Below are 22,954 nucleotides of genomic sequence, written 5' to 3'. Positions count from 1 at the left end.
AAAAAAATATTTAAAGATTGCGATTGAGAAGGTATCTGCCACAGACCATAGGAAGTTGCTCATTTCAGTTGGCAAAATATGCATCTTTATTTCTAGCATGATTTTGTCCAGATTTTCCTACTATTTTACCTCCTTATATTGCTAATTTCATGTATTTGATAGATTTAAGAGTCCATAATCAAATCTGTATAATTCCCCATGGTAACAGCTTAGAGGTTAGGTCCAAATCAATCTTTAGCATTCCCAGCTGATAAACTAAGCAGATTGAGCTCTTTGAGTCTTTTACCCTGAATCATGATTAACAGTCCCCAAGTCAGTCTTGTGACTCCTCTCTGAACTTCTTCAACAATATTCCTGAACCATGGACCCCAGAACTGGACAAAATATTACAGTAATGATTTCATCAGTGCTAAATACAACAGTCGCATAATAACTTTCGACACCTATCTTCATTCATTATTCCTCTGATGCCTATTTATTAAGCTCATTTTGTGCACTGTGTCACATTGGGAAATTATACCCAGATGACTATGAACTCTGATCCTCAACTCTTTTTGAGAAGCATTGGTTCCCAGAACTCTCTTAACTACAGGCTCAAATGCTAGTTCTTAGATTTTAGTTATGTTAAATATATTTGCCACAGTAAGCTCAGTACTGTTTACAAGGGATTTGGTTACCTGACATTGGTACATGACGTTGGAATTGCCTTCATGTTACCAGTGTCCAGTCACTGTTTTGTTTTCAAATAGGAGCACTGGTAGCCTGGCTCTGGTGAATCACCTGGGCCCTAATGCTTAGTTAGTGGAGGAAGGTTCTTCCAAAAGATATTCCCATAAGAATGATATAATTCTCAGGCACTACTTGGTAGGATGGAAAACAAACAGGAAATACCACAGAGATAAGTAAGGAAGGTTGTCCCTTTCCTTCAACCAGTTATAAATTTACACGTTGCTGTTGATAAGAAAGACCTTTCAAGTAAAGGTAGTCAGTATCATCTTTTGGTATTGAACACCACAGTTCAAGAACTTGATATGTAAGATGAATTTTCTTTCCTTTGTTCTACATTAACCCATCACTGATACTGTAATAATACATGTATTATGAGAGCATATACAAAGACTGGGTTAAATACCTTTAAATTATCCTTGCAATTCTAAAAATTCCAATTAAATCTCCTCAAACTATGGTTTTTTCCTGCAAAGTAGGTGTCAAACCAACAATGTGAGAGTAAACATTAGTCTTCCTGAATCCCAGCTATTGGTTAGAACATCCTTTCTCACCTCTTAGCCGAAGAGATTAATAATACGATAAGTTTTAATTGAAAAGTAGATGTAAAATTTAAAGTTCTGTTAAAAAACCTCTTAAGCTGTAAGATTTGGTTGAAAGAGAAGTATTTAGACAATAATGCTATTTGAGCTAGTGGTGCACAAAATTACAGATTTTACAGGTATACTGAGTAGGAATATCCTGTACCATCTTTAAAGTAAGGAGGCTGTAGATTATTTCAAGATATCACTGATTCACTATCCCTCCAACTTGTCTCAAATAAAGCATTAAGTAATGAGAAGAGAAAGAAACCTTCAGCAGGCAGAAAAGGATAGGTTAATTGTACTTCTTACTAAAAATACTGCATACATGACATGTGCTGCTTTATTTATATTTTGTAACCCTTATTTTCGTCAGTGTTATTCAGATTTATTTATGATACATGTTATTATGTATATTTGCATATATATATATGTATATTGCATATATCTGTATTGCATGTATGTAAATATATTTATTATTGTAGGTTTTTGGGGGACCAACAATGCAGATTTTGCAAAAGGCTTCATAGAAGGGCATATTTGCTCCTCTTAAAAAATATGCGCAGAGGAAATGCTGGATGGTCTTTCAGAACTAGTTACAGTTTCTTCTTCCTTAGTCTGCTCTGTCCTGCCTTGTTTGGCTCCTCAGCTGAAGTTACAATATAAAGTAAGTTTGTTAACTCTATATGCTTGTAATTTATGATGCTGGCTTTGGCTCCTATGGGACCACATTCTGGCCAGAAATCACCACAATAAAGATATAGTTCATCTTCCCTTTGAATTTCTCAGCTTTTTTTTTCCCTTAAAAAGATTTTTTGGACAAGACAGAAAGCAGTGAGAACCAGCTACTCTGGTTTTACACCGTTTGACAGTCTCCCTTCAGCCAGGGGAATTTTCACACTGGTATCTGTGACCAGATTCCAAGTTTCTTTACTGTTCAAAGACTGCAAAATAGCTGGGTCAAGGGGCAGAGACTTTATCTGAATTTATTTTGCTTAAGCTTGAGGTCTGGTCTTGTTTAACTAATAAGATCTCATTACATCATAGCCCATGCAGCTATGCCTTGCAAAGTCTTCCTTGGACAAGACAGTGGAAAGCAATTAAAAAAAAGATGAACACAGACGTTACTCAGGCTAGTTCAAATGAAGATTTTTGCACCCAGCACTCAAGTCTTCACTCTAAATCGAGAGGAGAATGGGGAATGGGGGGGGGGGGGGGGGGGGAGGGTGGTGAGAGGATAAAATAATTGTAAATTTCTTTAATACCTGTAATCTTAGTTTGTGAGGAACATCCCTTTATTTTACCAGAGAGGTTAGATCCTTAGTTTCATTGCAAAAATTTCCTATCATCTGCAATGTTACAAAGAAGTCAAATACAAAAACATTACTACTGCTACACAGATATACCAAACCCTATAAATTTTACGTCTTAAACTATTGTTTAACAAAATGAACCACTAAATACTTGCAAATGTGCTGTCAGTAATTTCATATTTGCATTTTCCCACTCGCTTCAGCACATTAATAAAAGATTGAGAATAATTAAAAAACAGAATACAGCTAAGCTTTGAACACAGAATTTTTCCATGCTGTATTAAAGTGATGCATGCCACATGAATTAGTGGAGAAGTGTTTCCAAGCAGTAGGATGTGTACCTTCAACAGCTATGACTATGTCTGTTCCCTGGATACAGACTACCGTTGTCTTCAAATTGTGTTGCAAGATCCATTGGAAACTAACTGAAATAGACTTTTTACAGTGCATGGCACAACAGAGTCCTCAGCTTGCAAGTGTTAACTGCTATTGACATAGACATCTTCAATATTCATAATAATAACAACAACCCATTTCTTTTAGAAATATTTCTTTTCTGCTTATGCATATATCTTCCTACATGAAATAAAATACAGCAGTGTTCCTGAAGTTTTAAACTGCCTGAAAGAGCAGCCGTAAGGAGTATTACATACGGTCCCATTTATTTTCATGGGGCGTTAAGTACCTGGTGATGACAATTCTAACTCAACACTGCTCATAGACTACAAAGTCAGACCTAGCTTTTGTGATCATGGAGCCTTAACACCTGCACCACCTAGGCTATGCATTTTTTTTGAATGAATTTTTATTTCATAATAGTATATTCCTAGGAAAATATCCACACTTCCTTTGAAAATCTATTATGATGGGGAGCCCCTGACAGCATGTAAGAAATAATTCCAGAATATTCTCACTGTCCAGAACAATCTTACTGTTAAAACTGTCCCTCTGTGCTTTAGTCTGAATTTTTCTCACTGCAGATGTCATCCTTTGGAATCACTTACATGTTGTCTGCTATGGTGAAGACCCCACTATTATCAAAACATATTGCAGCTATTGTGATAATATTGTGATGATAACTGATGCCTGAGCAAGAATTCTGTTTGGTTGATTATCTGTCCTGATCCCTGTGGTTTTTAAAAGTGCTGGGTCTTTTCCAACACAAGTTTTTTGTCTCACACCCATTCCCTCCCAGCAAATATCATCTGCACGTTTTGCATTCCTTTTTCCCCATGTATCACTTTAGCCTGTATTTCATTCATTGTTTGGTACTGGTATCAGGCTGACAGGCCTGTCCATGCTGTCCTGTTTACCACTTAGAAATACAGTTAGGGATTTTGCATTCTTCCATTCTTTTAGAACTTCATTTGTTTTCCTAGATTTATTGGAAATCTATATTCATGTTAAAGCAAAACCTGATCCAACTCTTTTAAGTCTCTTGAATATCAGTTATCTATGTCTATTTATTTAAAAATCTTTAGCTTTTGTAGCTGCTGTTAATTGTGCTCTTCTATTGCTCTAAAATTGAAAACTGTTTATTCATCATGTGCTATGATCAAATCCTTCTGCTTTATATTTTAAATTTTGTGATCACATTTTCCATATATGATGCTGTCACCTAATTCTATCTTACAGTGGATGCAACTCTCTAAGTTAAAAAATTATTGCTGGTATGAATAACCTACCCTTTAAATTCTATGGCATTTGTTGGAAAAGGCAGTGGCGAATGCTATTTTGTTATGCTTGTGTTGATGTTCCTAGTTTTAAGACAATTGTTCTCCCTCCATTGCTACAGATAGGTACTTAAAGTACTGCCAAACAGTATGGTTCAACATTCTGCAGTGGAAAACCCCTGTTGCTCCATTAGGATATTCGTGTATTAGTGTTTGTTTGCAATTTGTCACAACTTGTAAATAATGTTGTCATTCTTCTACTTGGTGGTTATAGCACATATTAGCCCAAACTAAATGTTCAGTTTTGAAAGTTAGTTTGTCTCATTCCCTATACTCAACTCAAAGACATTACAGGGGTTCAAAGCATCACCATGAATCTCCTGTCTCATCTAACAATGTAAGAAACCTAAAGACTCCATGTCATTCATAAAATAAATTGCTAAGGAAGTGCCTACAATTCTGTTGTTTGATTATGTTCTTACTTCTGCTTACCTGCTCTACATTTTTCCTAAGGAGGTTACAACATTAATTTTAGTAATCCAATCATATATATACATTCTCATCAGTTTTTTGGACAACTAAGACAAAGTCGTTGAATAAATGAACAATATCAATTTCACTTGTTCAGCACTTAGGTTCCTGACACTGATGTACAGTACCGAATTCGGTCTTCTATTTTGCTATCAGTACCTGAATATTATTCAAGATGAGTGTTTCTGTTCTGGTATGAGGATTAATTCAGTACTGAAATGTCATAGGATAATTGTTTACATATCCATTGGTATCAGTGTGGGTAGAGGGTGTTAGCTAAGGACAGTGCAGAAGCTGTTCAGGGTTGCTTTGATAGTTAACTACTATTTTAAAGCTTTTCCACAGTATTTGAAGTCCTTTCAAACATGCCTGCCCAAAAAGAAGTTAAAGCTTAATTTTGAAAAAAGAAGTTCTATTTTTATATTTTTGAAATGCCAAACTATTTTCCCATTTCTATATTAAATTTGCATATTTTAAATAATCTGTGGTACAGAGACTACTATAACATGAGTTTCATTTAATATCAATATGAAGAATATAAGAAGCATACCTTACTGATTTATTGTTACTATTTATTGAGTACTTTTGTATTTTAATTCTTTGTCTCCATATGCTTTGTAGGTAGCTTGTCATAGTCACAGCAAAACCAGCAATCTTTCTGTAGATTTTAAGTAATGCTTGCATTGGGTAAGCTTTCAGGTAATACTTGTATTAGGCCCAGACCAGCTCCCATTAAAATCCATGAATAAACTAGCAGTTATCTCCTAGAATAATCCCTCTTAAACCTTTATTACAGCAAGTAGCACCAGTTCACCTGTTATATTAAATTCAATAAATTACTGTAAGAAGTATGCAGACATATCTGCTGTACAGGTAATTCTTCAAATGGGCACTTACTGCTTTTCCTTTCTTCCACATGGATTTGGAGTAGGTCCAAAATAAAGGTTTTCTGGGCATCCATGTAGTGCAGGATGGTGCTGCAGTGGTAGATTTTCAATAAAAAAAGGATGCCAGAATTTTATGTGTAGCTGGAAGAGATTTTTAGGAAGTCAGCATCCATTTAAGCTCTTTTCAAGACCAAATTTTCAACATTCAGCTGTACCCTTTGATAATCTGGTTTCTGTAAAAGGTGCTGAGTTCTTTCCTAAAGTGGTGACTTCTGAAAGTCTGGCAAATCAAAGGACACTCATGGATGGAAGAATTGTTCCTTTGATGAGAAAATGCTGACCTCTCTACTATGGCTAAGATACTCACTGCCAGATTTCTGGGACAAAGCATTCCGGCAAAGGCACACAAAATTACTGACTGGTTGGATTGAGGTAGGAAGGTGCATATGGTTCAAGCAGCTGCCTTAACACACTTTCCAAATACTAGATTAAGCTTCAGCTGGAGCCTTGTGCAGGAATATGGACCACAGGAGCTAGCACAGTCCACTGTTCAACCTCAATCAGTAACAGTGAACCACTAGAAGGATTTGAGAGTAGTTGAAGTTTGTTATCATGAAAAGGTATCTACCACCAAAAAATTAGACTGTGCAAATAAAAATAATGTCTTCTAAAACTTTTTTTCTTTTTAACAACTGTGTATGAAATTGTTAAACTTCTGGCACTTCTCCTTGCAAATAATTTGTTCTAAAAAGTACTGTTTTTCTGAGTCACTTATCTTTGCCTACTGCTTTGCTTCTTAAACAACGAGTAAAATAACTGACAATTCAAAGTGCAACGCTATGGTATCCACTTCTGTAGATGGTACCTTATCCTAAATTTCTCTCATTCTCCTCCTAGCTGTGTTGGTTATGTAGCTGTAGCAATAAAAAAGCAGTTTTTTCTGGTGACGGAAAGTGAAAAGTGGAATGCTAAGGAAACAAGCAGTATTTATTTGATTATAGGCTTATAAAAATTTGGAAAATAAAGTTATTTTGCTGCTCCTGAATCACGTAACTCTGATATTCACATCTACAAGGCAGTCTCTATTGCCTTCAAAATATGTGTCCTGAGCTTGTGTCCCTGAAGTCATCTTTAATAAATCTAAAAAGGGGGCTTGTTTATTCAGTGTTTGACTAGTGTAAAACTCCTATATCTAACCATATTGTTAACATTCACAGTCTGCTTTCAATTTACTTCCCAAACCCATGAATTCTATAAAAGTGCTTGTGGGTGGAAAGATCACTACTTAATACATGCTAATTTGTATGTATAACATACAAATGGTTTTTAAAAAGACAGCTCTGTCCCTTAATCCTAAATACTGACGAATTTCTAGAATTCTCAGAATGTTGCTGCAGATGTGTAAATGTCATGAAACTAAACTGAATTTTGCTTCTTTAATGTGGTCTGTGTGTCTGTGTAACCAAAGGAAAGCATTGTCCTGACACAGCTGTAACTGTTGTTTGGTTACTTACATATTTCCCTAAATGTAAGTAATTTTGGCTTAAAAAGAAAGAGCTAGAAAATAACTGTATGCTCTTTTTGGTATTACAATGGCATAATTTAACATCAGTGTTGAAAATTACATCTAGGGTGGAAGAGAACAGAATCAATCCTGTTTTCTTTTGTGAAGTAGAACCTTGTCTGTTGCTTCCACAAAATTCAGGTTCTAGCAGATGATTTTCTGCTCTGGGGGATTAAATCACAGCCCCTGGGCAACTCATGTGTGCCCTGTGAAGATGTAACGGGGCAAGCTTATCAGACACCTTTTGCTGCTTTACCACACAAAGCCCACTCACCTATTCCTCTACTTCTCTGTCAACTCACACACCTTGTTTGTTCTGAGTGAGGCCGGAGCAGTTCATCTGAAGGTGATGCTTTCCCACCAGAGCATACACAGCTTGTGGCAGAAGCACTTCTACACAACCTTCTCCTGAGGGGTGAGAAAGTACTATAGCTGGAAGAGGAGAGTAGAAACCACAGAACAAATAAAAGACAAAAATCTGCCTGTCAGGAAGATTTCTGACAGCCTTAATGAAAAACTTCTGCATCTCTCTGAGGAAATCATGAAGGGGAAAAATACAAATAAATGAGCACAAGATAGAAAAGCTGGACTTCAGACCTGGGTGGTACTTGTAGAGACTCAGTGTTTGAGAGTTGAACTTGCTTTTTGGCTTATCTCACCCCTATGTGCAATCACATATACTCCATAACCTCGAAAATGGCATTTGGCCTGCCTCTGCATCAGGCTGCGGACGTTGGGAACTTTGGAGTGAAATTCACAGTGGTCACTGCTCTGACTTGCTGAAAGCAATTGCAGAAAAGGCTGAAAAGACAACAGTGCTTTAAATGCTGCCCTTCTCAAGGTTTCATGCCCTGCTATTTTTGCTATTCACAACCCTGAATCCTCGTTTGGAGACAAGTGTTTTTATGGTCCGTTTCATAAAAGCCACAGGTGTTCTCACCAATGGTTTGAAACTGACAACAAAGGGGAATTGCTGCAATGTCTTTATCTCTATATATGTATATATATAATAGCTAAATTATGATGCTATTCTACTTGACTTCTAGACCCTCCTTGGACCTAAGCCATCAGCCACCTCCCAGTGACATAAGCCCTTGGTTTTGGTTGGTTTGGAGTAGAACTGTAGTGTCCCTTTGCAGAACAGGGGTCACAGACCAGTGGGAGCAGCAGAAGAGTAGGTGTGCAGTGCAGCAGGTGGGATGTTTACCCAGGAAATAGGAGCCTTGGATCAGTGGCTGCTCTAAGGACTGACTGGGCATTTTATCTAACTACAACTTAATGCTCAGCTGTGCAAAAGATGCCCAGTTTTAGAAGGTTGGTTCGGCTGAGGAAACTTACCAAACTCTTCATCCTGAATGTGACAGTTATTATTTTGAGTATTTTCAGAAACAGTGCCTTAGGAGCCTAAGCAATTTTATTGACACCTTATCAATGCTAACTCCTGGAAGCTAAACAAGGATTTGAAAGGTTACAATCTTAGATTTACATGCCTAAATCTTAGTACCACCTTACAGGTCAGACACCAAACTTTTCAGAAGTTATGAGCTGTTCATGAGACTCACACAGCTACTTGTTTTTGTATGTTTCTGATACTGCTCCCTAGGTTATACTTTGGAAACTCACCAAAAGGTTTAGCAGTCTTAAAACTTTCCTCACCTTTGGCTAAGTAAGACTTGCACATATACAACTAATGGTTGGGGACCAGGACCCAAAAAGTCAGCATGGCCTGTTTGGCACAAAACAGGAAAAGAATACAGAAAGATGAAATGGCACTGACACAGTGTAATCCCTTGTTTCAGTCAGTGCTGCTCAGGGCAGCATCTGTTCCAACTCGAGCAAGAGAACTTTGAAAGCCATACTTTATTTTTATTTTTCTTTTCTCCAGAAGCTCTCAATTATTTGATTTTTTAAATTTTTGGCTGCTGCTATAATGTCTATTCAACAACTTAAAAATGAAATTATTATTTATTACAGATATATAAACTGTAGACAGTGCAAACACCGAAATCATCAGCAAATTCTTGGACACAAGTCTTTTACCAAATGTTCCTAAATCAGCTATTGGTTGTAATGACATAATTATTTCTCAAAGCTGAGAAAGTGTCACAAAATTTATTTCAATCAGATGAATGTTAAGCACCTTTTCACCAATTCACAAACCTTAGCTTTTAATGTTGATACAAAGAGTTTAGTTGACTATGGAGAAGATACATTTTTTTTTTTCTAAGTTACATGAAATGAACACAATAGACAAAGGAATGCTGAAGGTGTTTATTGCCTGCAGCATAATTCTGCATTTTATGAGATAGCCTGGAAAGAGGATACAGAGCTTCAGAGGAAATGAATTTCTCTCTTTTGAAATGTCCACAAACTAAAAGTGAGGATTTCCTTCTTAGCGTCAACTACTGGTAGGATATAGAAAATGGAGTTTCTCTAGGCCTAGGAAAAAGACTGCAAACAGGATTCATATTGGGAGATGCCCAGTGCTAACTACAGTGTAAGGTCTGTGAGCACTTGTGAAATGCCAGCCTGAAGGCAGTCAAAGTTCTGTGTATTTCCACAGTGAAACAGAAACAACCTGAAAGTTAACCTTTAATGATAAGCATTCCATCCAGCAACACATTTGGATCAATACTGACTAAACCACACCTGTCTTAAAATAGGAACCATGATAAAATAATGATAAACTTGATGGGTTTTGTGGTAGAGTTTAGTGAAGATTCCTGCTTGCATGAGTACCAATTGGCCTCTGAGAACACCAATATTCAGAAAATCCCAAAGAAAACACTCCTTCTTTTTATGATTCTTCAGTAACTATAGTACATGGGCATTTGCAAGCCATTTAACTGAAGAATTTAGAAAGGGTTAAAGCCAGATGGGGAGATCTGACAAGGACATAGAAGGTGCCATGTTTACAATAGGGAATATAAAATCATTTTATGCTTGTGTTAAGGATTTGTTTATAGAACTCAAAGTTTTAAGAGTAATCAAAGATTGTATTAGGCCATCACAGCTTCTTCACAGATATTATTCCAAGATCTGTTTTCTGTATGTTCCTTTTCGGAATGCAGCACTGCAGGACAGGTGTACAAAATGGGCTAAATTGAATTTTACAACTGTTACATAAAAGATCTGCTTTTTTTTTTTTTTTTTTTTTCTTTTCTGTTTGTTTCCTTTTTTTTGGGGGGGGGGGGGAATGAGTGTATGAGGGTGGTTTAGTTTTGCTGGCTTATTATTATTATTTCCTTTTTCTTAAAAATTAGACTTCTTTTTTATGAATGCAACCTCCTGAGGCCAAAAAGTACTGTGAAGTGTTGGTGCCTGTGTGTTTTGATGAGCAACTGCTTGGGAACATCAGGTGCCAGAAGAAACCCTTTGGCCTGGCAGGGCGCAGGGAACAGACACGTCTGTGAAGGGCATCGGCAATCTGCTGCCCATCACTCGGCACTATCCAACGCCGGGAAACCCACTCTGCCAACGCGGCAGGAGTTCGAGGTGAAAGAGAAAAAACCGAAAGTTGCCACCTCTCATTAAGATTTATTATACGTCTGAACTTTTGTAGTCCCGAAGCTTAACGACAGATGGTGGTGTAACTCCACCAATTTTGTAACGTCTCCTTTTCTTTGATGTTGTAATACAGATTCTCCTCGACTTGACTTCGGTTAAAACCAGCATTTTCTGCTCTTTCCCAAGTGTCTCGGAGCAGTTCGCAGGGAGGAAAGGGACTGCACCTAGTTCGAAGAGGAGTCTGCTATGTGTTCTTGTTTGCTTTCTAAATAATCCTAACAGAAAATAGCAATCTGATAGACATCTAACACTGCCAGCAGCACAGAGAAATTACATTAAATTAACTAAAGGAAAATGGTTTCAAAGCGGTTTATTTCAAGAGAGAAATACAATTGTGCAGATGAAATCTTGAACCGTAAACAGGAACAAATAAAACGCACCAGCCTTCTTCATTAGAAAGCCGAGTTATATTTATACCGTAGTTATCCTTGGGAGGGGGGGGGGGGGGAGAAAAAAAAAAGTGGGGAAAGTATGTGTTTGTTTAGCTTTAATTTTGCGTGGAACTGCCAAGTCGCGCCGAGTAATATTAGCAGCCAAGCGTCGTGTTTTTCCCTGCACGTTGTGCCCACCAGACAAGAGGGTCCGCTTGCGAGGACACTGACCGGGACGAGGGGTTCGTGGAACAAAGCGCAGCCCGGGCAGGGGGCTGGGAGCGCTGCAGACACTCGCGGGAGCGGACAGCGGCCGGCCCGACGGCGGCAGCCCCCGGGGCAGAGTACGGCAGAGTAGGGTAGAAGAGGGCAGGACAGAGCAGAGCAGGGCCGGGCCGGCCGGGTCGGACCCGCGGCTCGCCAAGTGCCGCCTCTCCCGTCCAACCGGCCGGGGATGCCGCGGCCGCCCGGCGCCCAACGAAGTTGGCGCTGTCCGCGGCCGGGCCGCGCAGTCCCGCCGGTTCGGTACCGCGGGCTACCTCCACAGAAAGTGCGCATCACGGCGCCTTCCGCCGGCACCGGGACTTGTCCGCTGCCGCAGACGGCTCCTGCGGGAGAGCTGCCTCTCCCCCGGGGCGTGCTTCCCGCTCGCGGGGAGGGGGGGGCGCGGCGGTCTCCGGACCGCGCAGCTTGCGCCCCCGCGGGGCTCCGCGCCCCTGCCCGTGGAGCCCATCGGCGGCCGGAGCCCGCAGGGCCCGATTTCGTTTGCGGGCCGGCGGGGCGCGTAGCAGCGGCTCCCGCGCGGTTCCCCTCCCGCCCCGCTGGCTCGCGGGGCGCAGAGCCGTGGAGGGCGGCTGCCCGCGGAAACTCTGTTCCCCGGCTCCGCGGGGTGCGCGGCGAGTGTTCCCCGCAACCGTTGCGCTCGTAGCCCTCCGCGGCAGCGGGGAGCGCCCCGGTAACCCGTGCAGCGACGGGGCGAGGAGGGGGGGGGGGACGAGGGGCAAAGAGACAAAAGAGCCGCGAGTAGCAAATAAATATATTTTACGGCCACCCATCGGCAGCACCACGGCCCCGCGAGCCTCTGCCCCGGCGCTGAACTTTCACCTCGCGAACCCGGCCGCGCCCCATTGGCTGCCGGCCGGCCCGCCGCGCCCCGAACAGCCCCGCCGCCGCCCCGGCCCCCGGCCCCGCCGCCGCGGGCGGGCGGAAGGGTGCGCGGCGGGGCGGGGGGCGGCCTGGGCCGGGGGCCGCCGCGGGGGGCCCCGCCGAGTTGCCGGAGTTGTGGCGGCTCCGCCCCGCGATAGCGGCTGCCCCCCCACCCCCCCATCTCCCCCGGTGCCGAGCGGCCGGCAGTGCCCCCGCCGGGGCTGGCCGGCGGCCCCGGGAGCGAGCGGCGCGGAGCGCGGCGGCGGGCAGGCGGTCTGCCACTTGCCTGTAGCGGCGAGCGGCAAAGTTTGTGGGATTTTTAATTGTGCTTAAGAAATGCGGTGACTGTTAATTCTGAGTGACAGTCACTTGTGATCCTGGCCCTCGGCGCGCACAGAGAGCCCTGCTAATGCTGGGGCTGCCGCGCGATGATTAGGTGGGCTCCGAAATAACAAATCCCACGTTCCGCTCGGCCACCGCCGTCCGCTTTCTTCCGCGCCCACGCAAGTCCTACCACCCAAACACACCCCCAGCGCCGATTTACTGGGAACCGTGGCGGGGACAAGGGGAAGACAAGACCAGCATTTCTCTCCCCGCTTCCCCAACACTCTACCCCACGCAGGAATCACTTTAAAATGTGTTTTTCCCTGGGGGAACGGCAGCCCCCGGACCGGGCGGCCGTTCTACACCACACAGGCGGGGAGCGGCCGGTCCCTGCGGCGGACATCTGGGGGGTCCTGCACCTTGCTCCAAATGCCGGGGCCGGGGAGAAGAAAAGTTTCTGAGCCCACGCGTGCCTCCTCGGCATAGCTGCTGCCACGCGGGTTCCCCGGGCTGCCTTCGCGCGGGGCCGCGGCACCTCGGGGGCTGCCAGCAGGCTGCAGCCGGCCGGCACTGCCAGCACAACACACGGCTTTGTTTTCCGCCCGTCTGCTAAACTCGTTGTGTCTAACGGAGCCGGCGGAGCGGGGCGGCGGGAGGGGAGAGGGGGCGGGAAGGGGCAGCCGCCGCCAGCAAACAACTTCCCCCGACGGTTTGTTTACATAGCAGGTGGAGCTGCCGTCCGCCGCGACCCACAGCGCCCACTCCGCCGGGGACCGGCCGGGGGAGGCGCCGGCGGAGCGGGGCACGGCCCGGCGCATCCCGCCGCACTTTTTTTTGTTGCCATTCCCCCTCCGCTGCTTTCCCCCCCCCCCCACCCTTCGCCGCGTTATTAGCACTTCTGTGCAGGCCACTCTGCGATCATGTGAGGGAGGGCTCCCTTCGCACTCCCCTCTCTCCAAAGCACCCGGTGTGTGCGGCGAGGGGTTTTCTTTTCTTTTTTTTCCCCTCGTCTTTTTTTTTTTTTTTTTTTTTTTGCATTCCCAACAAAACACATACACACAGGCGGCACACTCCGCACACGGGCGGACCCGCACGCCGGGGGAGGGAGAGCGGCACCGCCAGCGCCAAGCAGCACCAGCCGGCGGGAGGGCGCGAGGCTCCGCCGCCGCTCCGCGCCCGCGGAGGGCCCCGCGCCGCCCGCCCGCCCCCGCTCCCCCGGCCCGCGCGGCGGCTCCGCCCGCGGGGACTCTGCATGTGCCCGCGGCTGCGCGCGGCTCCGCTCGCCCTTTCTCTCGGTGTCAGCTCGCCGGGACGCCCTGCACGGTGTCTCCTCCCGGTAAGTGCTACCCCCCCACCCCGCCCCGCACACCCGTCCCCTCCTCCCTCCGCTCCCCGGTGTGACTTGCTACTTCCACCCGCTTCCACCCCCCCTCAGCCGCCGCTCACGGACTTGCCGCCGCCGCGGGAAAGTTTGGCCACGGCCGCCGCGGCCGCAGCAGTGACATGTGTCAGGTCTCCCGGCACCCGATGGCACCGCTCCCAAACACGCACCGCCAGCGGGGGGCGGGGGCGCGCTCGGCGGTGGGAGGCTGCGGTGCCCCGGCCAGAGTTGGGGCCGTGCCCGGCGGGCCGGGCCGGCCGCGGGAGCGGCCGTAAGCTCCCCCCAAACAACTCGCAGCGGCTGCGGGTCGGCGGGGCCTCCCTCCCGCCGCTCAGAGCCGTGCAGCGCCGCGGACCCCCCCACCCCCGCGTAATTAAAAACAAACAACCTGTAGCCTCCCCGCATGGGTAGGGAAGTGCCAGGCGGGGAGGGCTTGGGGCCAGGCTGCCGAAGGAGCGTGTGCTGGAAGCTCGGCTGCTCGCCGTTTGCCTCCCCGTTTGTGTGGTGGTGTGTTGTTGTTTTTTTTTTTTTTTTTTTTTCCCTCTTTTTTTTTTTTTCTTCTTCTTCTTTCTTCTTTTTCCCCGAGACCTCCCCAGCAGACAGCCCGGGTGAAGAAACGTGTCACGTTTCTCCTTTGTGTGCTGCCTGCCCGCCTGCCCGCTGGAGGGAGAGGCGCACCCCAGCCCCCGCCTCTCCGCCTGCCTGCCCGCGCGGAGGGGCCGCTGCCGGCCGCCCCCTCGGGGCGCCCCGCGCCGCGCTGCCCCGGGGCGCCCCCGCTGGCGTGGGAGGAGAAGCGCAGGGGCGCCGAGGTGCCCGTGGGGTAGCGATGCCCCCGGGCGCTCTTTGGGGTGCGTACGGAACAGTGTTGTCCCCTCGCCCAAGACAAAAATGCCTAAATCCAAGAATTAATAAATAATGGTGTTGGAGCCGCGGGGTTCCGGAGGCGGCCTTCGTGCCTGTTACGTGGGGGCCTTCCCTTAAAATTGGCTTTGAAGTTGAGGAGGGCTGCGGGACTTGGAAAGTTTGGGAAGCGTGATAGATTTTGAAGAGAGGGGAGCGGCCGCGGCAGCCTCGGCTTTGGAGCGGGCTGGACTCTGCCGTGCCATCGGGAGTGCCAGGGCAGCCATAGGAGGGAGGGCGAGCGCCGGCGCCTCCGCTTCGCGTTCTGCCGCGCCGAGCGCGGGGTGCGCAGGCGGCAGCGCTCTTGGCCTCCCGTAACCTGCCGGAAAGCCCTGTGCCGCCCGGCGGAGCCTGCACGGCCAAGGTAAAGGCAGTCCGTGAGGCGGTTTTGTTATTTTCCCGTAGCTCGGCTCGTGCCAGGTTCGGCAGTCAGCGGGCCCCTGTCCCAGCGCAGCCCCTGGCCGAGAACACCGGCGAGCGCTGGTAAGGTCCCGGGATGGAGCTACTCGAGAGGGGCAAAGCTTAGGCTGTGGGCTGGCAGGAAAACGCTCACCTAAAATTTGCGATAATAGTCCAGACAGAAAGTGGGCTGCTGGTATATTCTCCAGGGAAAAATAATCTCAAAAGTAATCACCGTGAATATATGGTATTGTCCTCTATTAGTAAAGAGTGCAGAGCTGCAGATGGAGGAACGGGCGGTACCCTCTACCTGGGAATCGCTTCTGCTTTTAGCAAGTCTTGTTTGTGTGCGTACTTACCGAGAGAAACACAGAAGTTCCTCTTCCAAAGAGGATTTTCACTGTTTTTTTCTGTGCGTTAAAGCCCCTATCCAAACTCAACTCTGGAGAGTGGGAACTTTTCCATTGACACTAGTACGAATGGCTCCATTGACTCCACAGGCTTGGATCAGGCCCTTGGAAATCTTGTTGCAAAGGTGGGACTCAGAAGTTGCGCATGGTGTCTATATCCCCACGTTAATTTGGGGGGTGGGGGGGGGGAGAAGTCAGAGACAAAGTTTTAACAGATTTTGACAGTTTTAAATTTTTTCTTCCATGTGCTAAGTAATTTAAAGCCATTAAGGAAAAACATTACTGCTAGTAATATTACTCTAAAGAAAATATGATTAATTATTAAATTGGCTTCTCTAATGCTACACTAAACCCTTTTAAGTAGGGTATGGTTTTAAACGTTCAAATTAGTATTTTTAGAAGTTTTTTCTTGACGATAATAATTTGTTCATGTAAATGTAGAGACTCAACATACCCCGTTTTGTAGTAATCTGCAGTTTTAATGTAATTCTTAAAAAAGGGTTTTGTTCTGTAGAGTTTTTGCATACTTAAATCATTCATTTAAGTACTCAGGATAGTAGATCAGTAAAAGGTAAAGGGAAAGGAAAGAGTATTTCTAATATAGTATTTCCAAAACGCATGTAGTTAGACATCCAAATTTATTTTGATAATATCTAACACCTGAAATACACTGTTTCATGTGAGGCCTTGTTGGTGTGGGCTTTCAGGTTTAACAGTAACCTTACAAGGAAGCTTAAGCAGAATCAATTGTATAAATATTTGTGTATTTCTTTGTTTTTAGTTTAACCTGACCAATTCTTACATTGTATCATGGGATCTTTGCTACAGTGCAGTGTTTATATTATCTGAGAGAGGAAAAAACCTAAATGCTTTGTAGCTTAGTGTTTAGTAAAGATTTGTGTAAAATAACCAAATTAGAGTGCATTTGAGTGTGAGGAAGAGAAATATACTAAGTTCAGGACATTTCAGTCAGTAAATACATGGTTCTCTTTCAAAGATGCACTAGGGTTTGTGCGGTAGTCAGGTGAACAGTTCTACAGATTTTTGAAGTGACTTGTTATTTGGTGGTGTTTGTCTTTTTTTTTTTTTATTATTGGTTGGATTTTTTTTCTGTAATCATCTGTTGCTTGTACGTTTCTTAAATGCTTTCCATAATATAATGTGCTGGGACTATCATTTTAAGAATAAAGGTGTATTTGCTTAGAAACATTCCTTTCAGACTCCATTATTTTTTTGGAAAAGTTATTGTTGGACTTAAATATATCTTGAAAAAATTACTGTAGAATAAGATAATTTATTTTTTTTTAGGACTGATTTATGTGAGCTGGAATAAGCTTTTTGTATTCTGAGGAATGTACCTGATTCAGCATTGCATGCACAGGAGTTATTCAAGGCTAGTGGGCTGAAAACAATAGAAAACTTCTGAGATGTGATCCATGTTGTGGCAGTGTTTTGCTATGTGTCATTGAAAATGTCACTTAACCTCTTTGTTTTTCATCATTGAAATGTGAGGGCTGGTATTTATCTTTCTGATAGAGTGGTTAATTAATATTTCTTGAACGTGGAGCACTTTTTTGTTCCATTTCTATTTTTACCAGATTTAGTTTGGAGAAATTAAATTGTAATGATGGCTGAAAATAAATGGGTCCTGGGAGTCATCATGTTTTTTTCTTTGTTGGCCAGATTGTGAAGAGGTCACTTGCTCATATGAAATGAAAATGATTTAGGACATAGGTCACTGAAAAGTACCCATGGAATGATTTTGACTGGAGAAAAATGCAAATCACAATCAAACTGAAAAATGCTGTCAACTTTGTTGAAGAAGAATAATTTTCTGTACGCTGGAACTTACTACTCTTTTAAAATTTTGTGACAGCTAATAGGTCTAGAAGTAATGCAAATTGTCTATTTTTTTTTTCCACAGCCACTGTAGCATACCTCTCAACTAATCCTTGTTAGAAGAAAGACTTGTCATTTAGATTCTTGTTCCCTGTTTTGACTTGATACCTTTCCTGATTGTATGTGCAAAATACTGGCACTGGGAAAACCTCATATTAGCAATGAAATTATAGAAAAGCTTAGCTGTAATAAACTAACCTCCTAATCTTAAAATTGCAATAAAATAGTTGATTGTTAGTTGTTTGAAGGCTTTCTTCCACATTTGTTCCTTTACAGAATAAGTATAGTTACTGTAATAATTTCCAAGAGTAGCTTTAAACTTAAATCTCAAAACTTCTAGATCAGCATAAAAACAAGGACCAGTCTCGCTAATATTATTTAGCACTGATCATCTTTTTTCTCCTTTCTGAGGCTTTCAGTAGCTTAATCAGACTTACTACTTTTAAAAATCTTCCAAAATGTTCACTGCAAATTATAAGAGGCATCTATCCTTTGTTGCAAGATTTGCATCTGTTTTGGCTTTTCTGCTTTTTTTTTAAATCCCATTTCTGATAGGTTTGCATTTAAGAGCAAGACCGTGTTTTATGTCAGAAAGGAGGTTTTGAAAGTGCCACTAATAGCTTGCTTATGCTGTCATCACTGAAGTAGCTGAAAATAATCTCTTTAATGAACAGTTGCTATGAAGTTTATTGCTTCACCAAAGTGTAGTTTGGGATGGTGTTAGAAAGTAACATTTGAACTCTGAGGGATGAGTTGTGTGGAATTGTGTTTAATATAACTATTTCAGTTCCTGTTCTAAGGAAAATAAAGTTAAATATTAAGTATATTGTTTTAAGCTCTTTACTATCTTAAGTCTTTTTAGAAAATTGTAGAGGTTGCTGAGGAGAGGGAATAAGAACATTGTAGGTTTAACTTTTTGTTCGTTTAGTTAGTTGTTTCTTTTTCCTGCAAATAGTAATCACACATCTGTAGTTGGAAATGGGTTTGCTGCAGTTTGTTTCTTATTTGACTAAATAGGTTAGTCAGGCTGTCTGCTGAGGACAGAGCCAGTTCCCTTGGATATGGTGGACTGCTACCCTCTACATGCCTTGAGTGTGGGGGTCTCTTCTGCTGGGTGGTAGAGGGCTTTGCTGTAGGTAACAGATGACTTTCTAATTAGTTAGGCTGAGGAGCAACAGACAGGTTTAAAGGACAGGCAGCACCTTCATTCAACATGCAGAAGGGAGATTTTCTGCCCTGCTCACTCCCCCCACCCCCCTTCCAGTGCTGTGTGATGTCCTTTCTGGGGTGAAAGGAGAAACTACAGATCTGTCATACAACCCTCTGAGTCACAGAGAACCCTCCTTGATGTTCACAGGCTGGCTTTGGCTTACCTGTAGAACTTGCTTGTTTACCAAGGAGCTTTAGCTTCGTATGGGCAGCAGGTACTGAAAGTAGGTGGTGGAGTATCTCTGTTTTAAGATGTTTCCAGCCTATTGGTGGTTGCTGGGTCCACAGGGACACACACTGCAAGTCCTCTGCTCAGTGAGCTGGTCCTTTGGACCTCTGTGGTGAATCAGACACGGCTGCAAATTGCATCATATTAAGTATTTCTGTAAACTGCTGGTCTTAGTCTTGTTTCAGTTTGCGTCCAGGATGTTACAAGGATGACTGAGATTCCACTGGGCCTGTGCCAACCTTGTTCCAGTGGAGATACTCTTTACTGTTGGGTCCAAAACTGGAAATTCATTTGAAGAGTGATGTTTTGAGGCTGGGGAATACATCGTTATGTATAACTAGAAAGTTGTTAGGGTTTTCTAGGCACATACTTTCGTAAATAAGTATTTACATTGTTACAAAAAAAAATCCTACATCTTTTAAGGTTGATGTTTGGTTGATGATCGTATTAGAATAATTTATTTTTTGTCTCACAATGTGATGTGTATTTTGCAACTTTTGTCAGAATTTGTCTTCTAAGTAAATTAAAATGCTGATTTATTCCATTATTCTGCTTTTGTATTTCAGCCTAAACCAACATGATACGCTATGTATTTGATGCAATTTGAAATCGTGTGTTTGACGTAATTTGGCTAATTACATTTTGACATATATTTATATTAAAATAGTCTAATCTTGATGGATATTGCCACTATAATTTTTGCGATCCTGTCCTTTCAGAGAAGGAAGGAGAATGGCTGTGATATTACATTTCTTGTTGAACAGGATCAAATTGTATAATTCAGTCTGAAAACTAGGAAACTTGTGTTTGGAGAAACAATCTCAGAGTTGCCAAGCTATATCAAGCATGATACTTTAAGTATCTATCAGGTGTTGATTTTGAATTTGCCCAGGAATGGTGAAGAAAATGTAAAAGAGGTAAACATTTAAACTTTGCCATGCTGTCAGTGCTAAGTCTTACAAAAAAATGGTCACAATTACATTGTTGATTTCTTCTTTTGTAAGCCTTAGCATTGATGTTGAGAGGGCATATTGTTCTTCTGGAGTTGTAACCCACCTGGTAAAACAAGTGGTAGGTAATACCTGTGTAATGAAACCTGTAGTTGACATTTAACAGCTTGGAAATTAGATCAGAAATTGATAAGTTTTACCATGTAAAAATATTACAGAGAAAATTTTAAGGGTTAGTGGTGGGAAGCCATGAAGGGCTTTAGAAAGGAGAGTGACAACATACAAACCATGGAGAGTTGGGAGGTGAGGGGGAAAAAGGCCAGAGAAAACATGTGGCTAGGCAGGAGCCAGCAGAGGCACAGGCAGCACTGCCAGGAGGTGGGCAGCTGCTCAGAAAATAGGGGCTCTAGTTCTCAGAAGAAAGAGCAATGTGATTTTCATCTGATGCCCAATATAGAAAATACATTTCTTCACTTCTTCTATGAGAAGAAAAAAAACTTTTTTGCACGCTGGCTTTATGCACGTGGCAGGCACAGGAGTTACACCAGGTTCCACTGGCCCTAGCTGAGGCTGCTACTTTTTAAATACTAGATCTTGTTAATTCCAGTGTGTGTCTTTGGAAATTACTTATTAGTTGCTGCACTGAAAGTTGATTTTTAATTACTGAGAAAAAGTATCATTTTATTAATGTGACAGAGGGGGGACAGAGGTCTTTTGAAAATAAAGGGGAAGAAAAGTGTCTAGAAAACAGAGGCTAGTATTTTTTAGAGTCTAAAACAGAGAAATTGAAATATCTATGATTCAAGACATTTTTCTGTGAGAGAAAATGAACAGGATTGTGGTTTCATTACAGTAGTTACAGTATTCTCATGACCTATAAATGAAAATATGAAAACCTGGTGCAGTCAGGTGTGCACAGACTGAAGAGATACATGTATCTGCCGAACTGTTGTGCTTTAAAATTGTGTCAATGTTTTCATCTTTGTAGAATAACGTATTTAATCCAATAAGGAATAAATGATACCATGGATACAGTATGATGAATGTAAGAGGAAGGGTGCTGAGAACTCCGTGCTATGTGGCAACAATCATTCTTCATTGAAAGTCAATTAGTGGAACATATGGGTGCTAAAACTGTAAAAATATTAGGATGGAACTTTGCTAAAGATCATGAAATGCTTTTGTGCAGAAATTTATTCAGACCCATTTGTTACCAGTCTTGAGTGCATTTAAATTACTTTTAATGTTGTGAAGATGCCTCTAAATTGTTCTCAGTACACAATAACTGTCAGTGTACATTGAAGAATATGTATGGTCAGTAATTCAACAGATAACTATATTGAATATAGAGAAGAAGTTTCATATGGTGTCAATAAATTCTTGCACATTCTTTTGCTTTAGAAGAAGAATTAATTCTATTGTGACTGAAACTTTAACCTGGTATTTAATTCTATTTTAAGAGACTGACATCTTGTGAAAGAGTTAATGGTGTTTGGTGTTGGATGTTCTGGGTCTGTTCTCGACCCTCTATTTATTATTGACCAGGAAAGGGTGTGAAGTATACCTTAGCAACCAGAAATACACATCGTATGAACTGTGAAATGAAAACCCTTTAAAAATATTGGTTAAGGATTTTTTTTGTTGGTTTGGTTTGTTTGTTTTGTGTGTTTTTGGGTTTGTTTGATGCGGTTTGTTTTTTTTTTTGTTGTTGTTTGTTTGTTTGGCTTTTTTTTTAAATTATTTTTTGGTTTTGAGTCTGGGAATCAGACCACTCTTTCAAATCACAGAGAAACCAGGAGAATGGTAAAACTGTCAAAATATTTGTGTATCACTGAAGGACAGTGCTAGATGATGACAGTTGATGATGAATCCAGTGTTTCTCCTGTGAAGCTGTGCAGTTTTGGAAGTGGTGTCTCTGCCTGTGCACATGTGTCTGTGCAGCATCAAAGGGCTTCTGTTTCCATCCACAGCTTTCCGGGAAGGAGACCAAGGCCTTCAGAAAGAAAATAAATGTATCCCAGTGGGCTTATTGCATCTCAGGTTATGGGACAGAAAATATTCTAAAGAAGAGTGTAGTCAATCCTTGGCTAAAACAGGGAATGTGTTTGAGGAATGTGATTCTCCAGGCAGGAACTTACCATGCTGGAGAGTGCTTTACAATGTAAAAACAGGTGTTTAATGGGTTGTGATGGGAAAACCTGGCCTTCCAAATTCTTCCTTGAAAAAATGAGGGAAGGATGCTTCCAAACCAGGTTAGCATTCGTTTCTAGACTGACTGTGTCTTGCCATCCTCCAGCTTCAGTTTGTCCTCTGGGGTGGTTGTGAAGTCTAGGTGTGCTTGGTCTAGCAGTGGGGCCTGGAGTGGTGAGTGATGGAGGGGTTCTGTCTGCTGGTGACAGATTGCCACTTGTCAGAACTGCTCAGATTGAGCCTTCCACCTCCTGGAGCACACCGGTACCCTTCTTGTGGCTTGGCTTGTCTCAGGCTTCAGGAGAAGATGTGCTTGAGGTAATGGCCACATACTTGTGTTGAAAAATCCAGGACTTTGATCCCTGATCCCAAGTTTTCTGAAGTTGATATGAAGACACATTTTTATGGCTTAGGTGCTGAGCCTGGTTGATAGTTTCAATGTATTTGTATGTGCCTGTGCAAAACAGGTTTTTGAGACTGAGAAGTTACCATCTACTTGGGTGTTCTTCAAAGCCACCTAGACTGAGACAGCTGATGGATTGCTTGTGCATATTTAAGCCAAATCAGTGTGTTTTCAGTTCTTCTTTCAATAAAAGTTCTTATCCCAACTGTTTTGTAGGCTCTGAAGCAACTCACCACTAACATGAAAAATCCATATTTAAAGTGACTTTTTCATAACATTTAAATACTTTGAAGGGTTCTCT

At 43.0% G+C, this 22,954-nt stretch overlaps 2 protein-coding genes across 3 annotated transcripts in view; both read left to right on the top strand.

Annotated features, from left to right (window-relative positions):
- The first annotated feature begins 13,935 nt into the window (after window positions 1–13,935).
- On the top strand, window positions 13,936–14,888 carry LOC138104463 (uncharacterized). Its single transcript, XM_069003764.1, has 2 exons — window positions 13,936–14,471; window positions 14,651–14,888. Exons 1-2 carry the CDS (start codon window positions 13,936–13,938, stop codon window positions 14,886–14,888), a joined length of 774 nt encoding a protein of 257 aa, XP_068859865.1.
- Window positions 13,941–22,954, top strand: part of FOXP2 (forkhead box P2) — a 411,700-nt gene continuing 402,686 nt past the window's right edge. For both annotated transcript variants that reach the window (XM_068997250.1, XM_068997215.1), the window contains exon 1: window positions 13,941–14,019. The gene's annotated coding sequence lies outside the window, so the exon portion shown is untranslated. The remainder of the gene's footprint in view (window positions 14,020–22,954) is intronic.

Source organism: Aphelocoma coerulescens, chromosome 1A (assembly GCF_041296385.1).
Source record: "Aphelocoma coerulescens isolate FSJ_1873_10779 chromosome 1A, UR_Acoe_1.0, whole genome shotgun sequence".
NCBI lineage: Eukaryota > Metazoa > Chordata > Aves > Passeriformes > Corvidae > Aphelocoma > Aphelocoma coerulescens.
This window is presented reverse-complemented; position numbering and strand designations above follow the sequence as displayed.